At 47.7% G+C, this 12,446-nt stretch overlaps 1 protein-coding gene across 8 annotated transcripts in view; it reads left to right on the top strand.

The window, feature by feature from the left end:
• The window catches only part of stac3 (SH3 and cysteine rich domain 3), a 95,359-nt gene that overhangs the window by 47,527 nt on the left and 35,386 nt on the right, over positions 1–12,446 (top strand). For 7 of the 8 annotated variants that reach the window (XM_085972635.1, XM_085972642.1, XM_085972640.1 and 4 more), the window contains 2 exons: positions 7,344–7,441; positions 10,665–10,746. The exons of the other annotated variant lie outside the window; for it this stretch is intronic. In XM_085972635.1, the coding sequence (XP_085828761.1) occupies positions 7,344–7,441; positions 10,665–10,746 (180 nt within the window). The remainder of the gene's footprint in view (positions 1–7,343; positions 7,442–10,664; positions 10,747–12,446) is intronic. 8 annotated transcript variants of the gene reach the window in all.

Raw genomic sequence — 12,446 nt, forward strand, 5'->3', positions numbered from 1 at the left:
AGTAAAGACCTGTTTAAGTTATTCTTGTTGTCTGTGTCCAGTGATTTAGAATAAGCATATCTGGGACACTCAGACTCAACAGTGGCGACGAGTCCGATCTTACCCTGCGGCAGTTTTGCATCCAAGGCAGCTTCGTCCTCAGAACGGGCGTCGAGAAGAGGCATCCGCCCTCATCATCCTGCTGAGCACCGCATCGCAGGGGAGGCATCGAGAACCCGGGTTGAAATTACTGACCACGAAGTCCTCCATTAGCGACAGGCAGTGATCATCCTTCTACCACGGTGGTGGGTAAGCCGATCTAGCGACACGGGCAGAAAGTCGGCCGCGTTGTCAGTGGAGAAGGGGAGGGAAACCGGAGGAAAAAAAGGGCGGAGAACTCGACCGCAGCCGGTGAAAAGGGCCGGGCTGCAATCGGGGCCGAGAGGCGCAGCGACAAGGGCAGCGTTAATGCCACGAGAACCGCGGAGAACTCGACCGCAGCCGGTGTAAAGGGCCGGGCTGCAATCGGGGCTGAGAGGCGCAGCAACGAGGGAAGCGTTAATGCCCACGAGAACCGCGGGGGAGCAAAAGCAGCGTCGGGGAAATTAAGAACCGCTGGGAGGCGAGAACGGCAACAGCGCGGTCATCGCCATTGTAGCCAGCGGGGGAAGAAGACAAGCGCGGGAAGCCGCCATTGTAGTCGGCGGGGGAAGAAGACAAGCGCGGGAAAAGCCGCCAAGCGCGGGAAGCCGCCATTAGTAGTTAGTAAGAAACTCTCAAGGATGCCTAAACACGGTAACATCACTGCTTTTGATAGCGATGTTGAAGATTGGGCCACGTATGTAGAACGCATTGAAGTTTATTGTACAGCAAATGAGGTACCAGATGATAAGAAAGCACTAACCTTATTAAACTCAATGGATGCGAAGACGTACGGGTTATTGAGGCACCTTGTAACACCAGATAAACCGGCGGATCAGACTTTCGCGAATATTGTTACTATCCTGCAAGAACATTTAAACCCCATGCCACTGCTGATAGCGGAACAATTTAAATTTTACAGAAGAACGCAGCTGAAAGAGGAAAGCAACGCTGAATTCTTAATTGAACTGCGCAAGCTATCAAAGTACTGTCAGTTTGGTACAGGACTAGCAGATGCTCTGAGAGATAAATTCGTGTGTGGATTATTAAAAGGAACACAAAAGCGACTGCTAGAGGAAAAGGACCTTACGCTTGATAAAGCTGTCACCATTGCAGCATCGCACGAGGCCGCAGCAAGAGGCACCACGGAAATGCAGCTAAGGTCATCGGAACTCAGCACCAATCAAATGGCATTGGGTGCAGTAAAGTGTTATCGTTGCGGAAGGACAACGCACGATCAGAACCAGTGCTGGTTCAAAAATCAGGAATGCAGAAAATGTGGCAAGCTCGGTCACATAGCTAAAGTATGCCGGTCAGGAAAGAAGACCAGCAACAAAAAGTCACCGCAGGAAAAGTGCAAAAAGGTACACAAGGTGACAGAGAACAGTTCGGATGAACAGAAGACGGATTCAGACTCCAGCTGTAAGGAACTGGGCTGTCTAAGAATACATTATGTGGGTAACACAGCAGACCACCAAACTATCTGGGTCACACTTCAGATAGCAGGAGTCCAAGTGAAGATGGAATTGGACACTGGATCGGCATTGACGGTTATGAATAAGCAAGATTACAAAAGGTTATTTCCACACATTCCCCTAAGGGATACGGAGATTGTATTGAAAACATACACAGGGCAAAGAGTATACCCCATTGGAAAGATAAAGGTAAAGGTGGTCCACAAGGGTAAAGAAAGCCGAGGAATGGACTTATATGTGTTACCTGAGGGAGGTCCACCACGACTGGGACGGGAATGGATCAGGAGAATAAATATGGACTGGCATTCCTTAAAAGCACTAACTGTAGATTCCGGTAAAAAGGACGATGTCAAACCTAAACGACTGTCCAGAATATTGGACGATGCTAAAGAGGTGTTCCAGCAGGGACTGGGAACACTGAAAGGAATTACAGCAAACATCAAGGTTGAAGAACATGCAAACCCGAAATTTTTCAAAGCTAGACCGGTACCTTATGCGATACGACCTGCTGTGGAAGCTGAGCTGGAAGGACTAGAACGTTCCGGAGTACTGTCAAAGGTGGACTGGAGTGAATGGGCCACGCCCATTGTTCCCGTCATGAAGCGTTCATCGAGTAACAAGCCGGGGGAACCGGGGAAGGTTCGCATCTGTGGCGATTTCAAGATCACTGTTAATCCAGTGCTTCACACGGTGCAATATCCGCTTCCACGGATTGAGGATATCTTCGCTTCGTTGTCTGGCGGGAAACACTTCACCAAGATAGACCTGGCGCAGGCGTACTTACAGATGGAAGTTGATGAAGCGTCACGCCAGTATCTCACGATCAACACGCATAAGGGCTTATATCGGTATAATAGACTGGTTTTTGGAGTGGCATCGGCTCCAGCGATTTGGCAAAGGGCCATGGAGCAGGTATTACAGGGAATTCCAGGCACACAATGCTACCTGGACGACATTCTGATTACAGGAGATGATGATGAGGAACACCTTGCAAATTTGGAACAGGTGCTTACCAGATTGAAAGAATATGGACTTCGAGTTAATCGCCAGAAATGTGAGTTCTTTCAGAAGCAAATCTCGTACTGTGGTCACGTCATTGACCAGGAGGGGCTTCACAAGTCACCTGACAAGATCGAAGCTGTTGTGAAGGCTCCCGTTCCGGAAAATGTATCCCAGTTGAGGTCGTTCCTAGGGTTGATTAATTATTACCATAAGTTTCTGCCAAATTTATCCATGGTGCTACACCCGCTGAACGCTCTTTTGCAGAAGGGAGTGCCATGGAAGTGGAGCGAGGACTGTAAGCGGGCCTTTCACAAAAGCAAGGCATTGATCACCTCTAAGGAAGTGTTGGCTCACTTTAACCCAACGCTGCCTATTCGTTTAGCTTGTGATGCTTCTCCATATGGTATTGGGGCAGTGCTCTCACATAAGTTGCCAAATGGCTTGGAAAGACCAGTCGCATTCGCATCCAGATCATTGACCTCCGCTGAGCGCAACTATGCTCAGATAGATAGGGAGGCTCTCAGCCTTGTGTGGGGAGTAAAAAAATTTAATCATTACCTGCAAGGGCAAAAGTTTACGCTGCTGACAGACCACCAGCCGTTGGTTTCCATTTTTAACCCTAAGAAGGGTGTTTCGGTGATGACAGCGCAGAGGCTCCAGAGATGGTCCCTTTTCCTAGGGGCACATCAATATCAGATCGAATTCAAAGGTACAAAGCAACATGGTAATGCTGATGGGCTGTCGCGCCTGCCACTACCTACAGTGGAAGAGGCACCGACAGTTGACCCTGTTGAGTTATTTCACTCGACCATCATCGAATGTTTACCAGTCACCAATGCAAGTATTGAGAGAGAAACCAGGAACGACCCGACACTGTCTCGGGTCTATGAATTGACAGTGAAGGGATGGCCAGCACATGGTGATCCACTGTTACCGGCATTCTCAGCCAGACAAGAACAGCTGTCCGTCTGTCAAGGAACATTGATGTATGGAACAAGGGTGATTATTCCTCCTAAATTAAGGGAGAGAGTTCTAAAGGAACTGCATGAAGGTCATCTGGGGGGAGTCAAGATGAAAAGCCTTGCTAGGGCTTATGTGTGGTGGCCAGGTATCGACCAACAAATAGAGGATCTGACTAAAAGTTGCTCAGGGTGCCAAAAAGTTCAAAATGCACCTCCAATTGCACCGCTGCATCCATGGGAATGGCCTTCAACCCCATGGCAACGTGTACATATTGACTTCGCAGGTCCATTCATGGACTCCATGTTTTTAATTGCGGTAGACGCACATTCTAAATGGCCAGAAGTGATTAAGATGGCGACCACTACCTCGGAAAAGACGATCGCAGTTCTAAGAACGATATTCGCAAGAAATGGATTGCCAGAACAAATATGTTCAGACAACGGACCGCAGTTCGTGTCAGAAGAATTCCAGAAATTCATGAAGAAGAATGGGGTGAAACATTATACCTCTGCCCCATATCATCCGGCTACAAATGGGTTGGCCGAGAGATTTGTACAAACGTTCAAAAAGGCGATAAAGGCCATGAGCGAAGACCAGATTCCACTACAACACAAGGTGGACAATTTCCTAATGGCATATCGAAACGCCACTCATGCAGTGACAAATCAAAGCCCTGCCATGATGTTCTATAACAGGAGGTTGCGGTCCAGGTTGGACTTGTTAAAACCAAATGTGCGGAGGGAAGTCGAAAACAAACAGTTCCAGCATATAAATAACAAGACCACTCGGAGTTTCGAAATAGGACAACCAGTGTTAGCCCGGGACTATAAGAATGAGAAATGGCAATCTGGAACAATTCGTGCCAGACAAGGACCCCTGATGTACACGGTAGATATTGGTGAAAACGTAATACGACGTCATGCTGACCAACTTGTAGAATCGAGAACAAGGGTCGAACCCATGACTACGACAGAGACACCAGTGGAAGAAGTTAGTGAACCTGAAGCATCTACCTCAGACGCCAATGTATCTGATGATGTCCAATCCATAAGAGATCAACTAGATGAGTCACCCCAGCAACGAGAATCAGAGACCCCTGAAAGGCGTTATCCAACTCGGATCAGGAGGCCTCCTCAGAGACTGAATCTTTGAACAGTTTTGCATGAAGTTGTATATATGTTATCCATGTTATGTTTAAATTGGGATGTACACTGTTAAGCTAAAAAGGGAGGAATTGTGGTGTATGTAACCTGTACCACCTTAAGAGACTACCTTAAGAGATGGACTACTTTCTCTTGGCTACTGTATATTGTAGTACCGGTGGTGACCACACCGGTATATAAACTCTGTGTAGTAATTTGCTAAGCAGTTCAGCCCTGACCTTCGATTAGTAAAGACCTGTAAGTTATTCTTGTTGTCTGTGTCCAGTGATTTAGAATAAGCATATCTGGGACACTCAGACTCAACAGTTTCCGAGTGGGATTTCCGACTGATTCCGTGTGTCTGTGAGTGGAAGATCGGCGAAAACTGCCGATTATGTGCTGTATCCGGGGCTTCCGCTGATCTCCCGCCAAAGTTACAGCAAAAGATCGGGAGAATCCTGGAGGAAATTCCTGGCGTTCGTTTCCAAACAGAGGTTAAGCTGTCCAAGTCTCAATGGAAGAGAGACTTAGGTGTTGATCCCATGGTTGATTTGACCCAATCCCCCCACTGTCAAAGCCAACATCGTTCGACCTGACTATTGCTCCGCCCCTCAGCCCACCCCACCCCTGCCTTACTTCTGAACCTCCATCTATCTCTGGTTTCTCTCCCATCTGCCCCGTGTCCTCTCTGAGCTCAACTCGTACATGAGGTGCACCTCCTGCCCCCGTGACTCCATTCCCACTAAACCACTGACCACCCAACTTCCCTTCCTAGCTCCCATACTAGCTGACATTGTAAATGGTTTCCTTTCCTCAGGGATTGTCCCCCTCCCTTTCAAAACCGCCATCATCACTCCCTCAAAAAACCCACCCTCGACAACTCTGTCCTTGAAGACGACTGTCCCATCTCCAACCATCCTTTTCTCTCTGAAGTTCTTGAATGTGCAGTCGCCTCGAAAATCTACCTTTCCTGGAGCTCCCTGTTTGAGTCTCTCCAATCAGTTTTCTGCCCCTCCCACAGCATTGAAACAACCTTAACCAAAGTCACAAATGACATTCTTTGTGACCATGAATCATTGGGGCTGAATCTTGCTGGAAGAATAACGGCAACTTCACGATGCATGCCGTCATGAATATGGAAATCAGGCAGCAAGTTCAGGGGAACAAGAGGTACGCCATGAGTTGCCAATCTCCAGAACTTGCTGGTCAATTTATGCTGCTCCGCCATTAGCTTCACACAAACAACATCTCACCCTTCGCCTCCCCATTATTTTTAAGAACTTGCTGGATTTGCACGTTAATTGCCCATTCAACTCACCGCAGAAAGTTGGGGCTGGTGATTAAGAGCATAAGTATCCTTTTAACAATGTGATCACTGTTCATGCAATTCCAATCAACCTCACCATACCAGAAAGGGAACCATTTAAACTGTTGGGTCTCTGTTATAACCGGGTGGTTAAGGTCCAAATATAAGGGATATAAATGAGACTTCAGGAACTCAAAACTTTGCTTTTAATTTATACAGAACCAGGAGAGAACAGAGCTCTCACAACTACAGGCATGCACATCAATTCAACTGCACGAGCAATCTAAGATGGAGGATCCTATGATGTCATTCTACCCATAATGCAATTTTACCTTAAGACTAGTAATTATAATCCCCTTAGCATTTGTCTCCCTCTGGTGGACAACTTAAGCATTACATCCGAGATTACTATTGTCTCATTCCTGCATTATAGTAAATTGTTGTTAGAGATTTAAAACATTTCAAATTTTACATTTTTTAATATTTTTCTTAATTTTCCTTTCTGTTTCTTTTTTTTCTCTCTCTCTTAATCCAATCTTTCTTTCCCTCTTTATTTCTCTTTCTGTACCTGATTTGACTCTAATTTCCTTCTCCTCTGGTTCTTTCTCAATCTGTAAATCTCATTGGTTAAGGAGATGCAGTGTTGGCCCTGTCGTTGACCGAGGTCCCAGATGCCCTGTTGCCCTCACACTTCCAGCAAGTGACGGTGCAAATATTTTTCGAGCTGAAAAAGCAGGAAACGGTCTAACGGCATGCACTGCTAGATGCTTTTCTCCAGCACGATTTAGCCCTTTATCCCTCCTTGGCCTTCCCAACTCCTCTGCAGTCTTTGATGGTTCTCCTCCAACACCTCTCCTCAAGTGTACAGTTTGGTGGGATTGCCCTCACCTGATTCAGAAATCTTGCGGGTCTATGAGGTACCAGGATCTCTCACTGGTGGAGGCCAGTAACCTTTCTTTGATGGACTCCATGCTGCAGTTAGCATTGGGAGCCATTGCAGTTGGGAATGGTGCCTCCCCATAACAGACTCCATTCAAGACAACCTTTCCTAACCTTTCAGATACGCTGTCAAGCGACATCTCCACACGGTCCATGTGTTCAACACAGACTTGCTGTACGACACAAATATTTGGCCTCCCACTATCTGCATTCTGCCCACAGTCCGTATGATGGTATTTGTGTGATATATAAATGCATGCCATGCATAGGATGAAATGGTTTCACATTTGTCTGACAAATGCTTGGTGTCTCTTAAAATTATATCATTGTTTTGAAGCCCAATTTCCCCCATCCCGCCAACCCTCTGTTAATTGTTGATAAATTCTTGCCTTACAGTTAATAACAAGTTTGGCTTGAGGTGCAAAAATTGCAAAACTCACATCCACCATCACTGCCAGTCTTACGTGGAGTTTCAGAGATGTTTTGGCAAGATCGTAAGTCTTCTGCTTTCCTCAGTATCTGATCTTTTTAAAGTCCTTCAGGGTCATTTTAACTTTGGGAGATAGGGCAATAGCGAATTAGCCGCTCATTATACACCCCGCCCAAATTTCCTGTCCATTGAAGTCTTATATATTTAAGACAGAGATTGATAGATTTTTCAATATTAAGGGAATCAAGGGATATGGGGATAGTTCAGGAAAGTGGAGATGAGGCTGAAGATCAGCCATGATCTTATTGAATGGCGGAGCAGGCTCGAGGGGCCGAATGGCCGACTCCTGCTCCTATTTCTTATGTTCTTATGAAAGGAAAATTGGGCGGGGCATTTAATGAGCAGGCAATTCGATCTCGCCCATTTTACACAACTGCCCAAAGTTAAAATGACCCCCCTCTTGATTATGATCCTTACTGTATTAAAGCAGTTGGAACTGAAACAATATCAATGGGAAGGTTTTTTTAAATTTAAATGTCTCATTAAGATTCTACCCTTTGCATGGTTGAAGAGTCAACCTATGTGAGAAAATGGCTTTCAAACCGAAGATATGACTATCTTGGAACCCTTAACAACACTTTGTTGTTTTAATGGCTTTGGTCCATACACTCACTTCCCGCAGGGATCGCTAGATTGTTATAAGGAGCGAGATCCATGGCAGACTTTCCCACTCCCTAATACAGGGGTACTGAGGGCAATTGTAGCATCCCTGCTGTTGCCCAACCTGAGATCAGCTAACTCAGTAGAGATGGAGGATTGAGCCGAAGACCTTCCTGGTCTGTATGGCTCTATTACTCATTGAATAAACTCGCTGACCCATCGGGGAATTCCCCCTCCCTTTTTTCACGTGGCCACCAAATGCCATATAGCTTGACTCTCACCTTAGCATCAATACTTCTAGGGTAACCAGAGATATCTGGCTACAGGGAGAGATGGCCTGCACCTGATTTTCTAATCCTTTGGGTCAGACAACTTCCTTACACCAACAAAACCTAGTTATGGGGTCTCACCAAGATCTTTCAAGCCTCCTCATATGTTGGGCCCAATAGATGTCTTCAGCAAGTATGGGATTACACTGGAGTGAAACAGCTCCACTGCAGCCCAAACCCATCACTGTGCTGGTTCACCATCAGAAGACCATGTCACAAGTAGCTCATTTGTCACTTGACAGCATCTTCCGCTTGTCAGTTGTGTGGAAAGATTTCTCCAAAAAGTCCCAACGCGCTGTCCCGATACTGGACAGGAGCAGCACACCTGCAGAAAAGTCCTGCAGCTGCAGGATGGGTGGGTGAGTGGATGGGTTTGGTCAATGGGTTTGGTCGACGGGTGGATGGGTTTGGTCGATGGGTTTGGTCGATGGGTGGATGGGTTTGGTCGATGGGTGGATGGGTTTGGTCGATGAGTCGATGGGTTTGGTCGATGGGTTTGGTCGAAGGGTGGATGGGTTTGGTCGATGGGTGGATGGGTTTGGTCGATGGGTTTGGTCGATGGGTCTGGTCGATGGGTTTGGTCGAAGGGTGGATGGGTTTGGTTGATGGGTTTGGTCGAAGGGTGGATGGGTTTGGTCGATGGGTTTGGTCGAAGGGTGGATGGGTTTGGTCAATGGATGGATGGGTTTGGTCGATGGGTTTGGTCGAAGGGTGGATGGGTTTGGTTGATGGGTTTGGTCGAAGGGTGGATGGGTTTGGTCGATGGGTTTGGTCGAAGGGTGGATGGGTTTGGTTGATGGGTTTGGTCGAAGGGTGGATGGGTTTGGTCGATGGGTTTGGTCGAAGGGTGGATGGGTTTGGTCAATGGATGGATGGGTTTGGTCGATGGGTTTGGTCGATGGGTGGATGGGTTTGGTCGATGGGTGGATGGGTTTGGTCGATGGGTGGATGGGTTTGGTCGATGGGTCGATGGGTTTGGTCGATGGGTGGATGGGTTTGGTCGATGGGTGGATTGGTTTGGTCGATGGGTGGATGGGTTTGGTCGATGGGTGGATGGGTTTGGTCGATGGGTGGATGGGTTTGGTCGATGGGTGGATGGGTTTGGTCGATGGGTTTGGTCGAAGGGTGGATGGGTTTGGTCGAAGGGTGGATGGGTTTGGTCGAAGGGTGGATGGGTTTGGTCGAAGGGTGGATGGGTTTGGTCGATGGGTGGATGGGTTTGGTCGATGGGTGGATGGGTTTGGTCGATGGGTGGATGGGTTTGGTCGATGGGTGGATGGGTTTGGTCGATTGGTGGATGGGTTTGGTCGATGGGTGGATGGGTTTGGTCGATGGGTTTGGTCGATGGGTGGATTGGTTTGGTCGATGGGTGGATTGGTTTGGTCGATGGGTGGATTGGTTTGGTCGATGGGTGGATGGGTTTGGTCGATTGGTGGATGGGTTTGGTCGATGGGTGGATGGGTTTGGTCGATGGGTTTGGTCGATGGGTGGATTGGTTTGGTCGATGGGTGGATGGGTTTGGTCGATGGGTTTGTGGGGATGGGTCGATGGGGGGATGGGTTTGGTCGATGGGTGGATGGGTTTGGTGGATGGGTTTGGTGGATGGGTTTGGGGGGGTGGGTTGATGGGGGGATGGGTTTGGTCGAAGGATTTGGTCGATGGGTTTGGGAGGATGGGTCGATGGATTGGGTCAATGGTTCGATGCGTTTGGGGGGATGGGTCGATGGATTTAGGGGATGGGTCGATGGATTTAGGGGATGGGTTGATGGGTTTGGGGGATGGGTTGATGGGTTTGGGGGTCGGATCGATGGGTATGGGGGAGGGGTCGATGGGTATGGGGATGGGTCAATGGGTTTGGTGGGATGGGTTGATGAATTGGGTCAATGGTTCGATGGATTGGGTCAATGGTTTGATGGCTTTGGACGATGGGTGGGCTGATGGGTGGAGACCTTCTAGCGATGTCACAGTTTCTTGTTTTATAGCTATCTCTGCTCCCTGGAAATGGGCTGTCAGGCAATGCCTGTGCCTGTGGAACTATACCTTGGCAAAAAGTCAATGGCTTCATGAGAGGGGGGAAGGGGAGGCTGGGGGCGGGGAGCGGTGGCGGAATTGGTAGAAAAAGGAGGAGAAACAAAAGTAATCACTCTGATCAATTTCGGCAGGGGGAGGATTAGGAATTTCAACCCGTGTCCACTTTCAGTACCTTACTCTTATTACTGAGCCATCAACATTATGATCTACAGCTGTGAGTCTGTTCATACACATACCTCTGTAACTTTAGATTTCTTTTAAATACAGCCCCCTGGTTTTCGGCGAGCCTACAGCTCTCCCCTCTACAGTAACCAACAGTTTGCCTGCATCAAAGAGCTTCTCCCTTTCTGTAAGTGAAACATTGGACTCATTTAGCGTGTTGTATGTTGCTCGCGAGACCTCCGAACTAGACATACTTATTATGGACTACGACATCTGCAATAAACAGCCTATGTAGATTGCTACAGCAAGTTATAAAAGAGGATTAAAGAGTCAAATAAACTGCCAAATGTGAAAGGAACGAGTACCGTATTCTGTAATGTCACTTAAGTATTATTTTGAAACGGCCTTTATCAGAGAAGGTTACGCATTGATGAGTCAGTCTGGCAATGGGTAAAGGCCCACTTTAAAAAGACAAAGGTGTTCCAGATTGATCTGTAGCTGTACTATGTGGAACTGAATGCAAGGGCCCTCTGTACCACAGCCCTGACTCTACCACCCACCAGGGTTACATCAGCACTTGCACTGCCTCGGCCTGCAATCCCAACAGTTTGAAACAACTGTCATGGCTGCAAAAGGGACCTCGTCGCTCCTGAAGCACCATTTCGAAAAGCACCCAGAGAAATGGCGGGAGGATGCCTCGAGGGCCAAACCCTATGGCCTATGAATTTGGCCGCGCAGCGCCCCCTTTTCTGGTGCTATTTCTGGTCCCCTCTTCGCCTGTTGGCTGTTTTCCATTACAATGAGGCCTGAGGCCCAATATCGGGGGAGCCTCGGGCCTCACCATTCAGGTGCAGGGCATGTGCCTTGCTGCTCCCTCCCCCTCCCCCGTGCCACCAAATATGGGCATGCTCGAATGTCTAGGCCAATATGTTCTCCTGCCTGATTAAGGTTGATTCTTGATCCTGCTGAAAAGGGGACGGGTAAAAATGGGAATGCTTCACACTACTAAACTCAGACAGAGTGCTGGACTTGGTTGAACAAATCAAAAGCAGTTTTATTAAAACACGGAAACAGAGCGCACCTGGGTGTTCCCCGATACCTCAACTAAGCAGCTGTCATGTGCGAGCCCAGACAGCAGGGTGATGACGGGACGGGTGTAGAGCTTCTGCGAGGCTTCCTCGATCTCCTGCCGTAACCATGCCAGCCATTTCCGCGTACCAGTGTTTTACGGCCTTCCACTTCATTGGTTCTGGAGGCTGGACTGGTGGCCATTTGCCGTGTCAATCAGTTCCCTTCACTACACGTGAAATCCGTCCAAATGGCCAAACATGCGTTGGATCGGGGCAAGGTCCCCACTTACTCAGACTGGCGGAAGGTGGGAAGTGGTGTTCCTCAGGGATCGGTGCTGGGACCACCGTTGTTCACCATTTACACAAACGATTTGGGCTCGGGAATCGGGAGTACAAATTCAAAGTTTGCAGATGCCACCAAATCGGGGGGTATAGTTTATACAGAGCAAGACTGTGACAAAATACAAGAAGACATTAACAAACTTGCATAATGTTCGTGTAATTGGAAATTAGATAATGTGAGGTGTTACATTTTGGTAGGAGGAATAAGGAGGCTACATTCACCTTGGAAAATCGATATTTAAATGGTGTAGAGGAGCAGAGGGATCTAGGGGTACACATTCACAAATCATTCAAAATAGTAATGCAAGTTAACAAAGTCATGGAAGTTCATTTCTAGAGGAATAGAATTCAAAAGCAGAGAAGTGATGTTAAACTTAAATAGAATCTTGGTTAGACCACATTTGGAGCACTGTGCACAGTTCTGGTCTCCATATTGCAAAAGGGATATCGAAGCACTGGAGAAGGTGCAAAAAAG

The sequence above is a fragment of the Somniosus microcephalus genome, chromosome 33 (assembly GCF_052327205.1).
Source record: "Somniosus microcephalus isolate GS21.2 chromosome 33, FLI_Smic_1.0, whole genome shotgun sequence".
NCBI classification, from domain to species: Eukaryota; Metazoa; Chordata; class Chondrichthyes; order Squaliformes; family Somniosidae; genus Somniosus; species Somniosus microcephalus.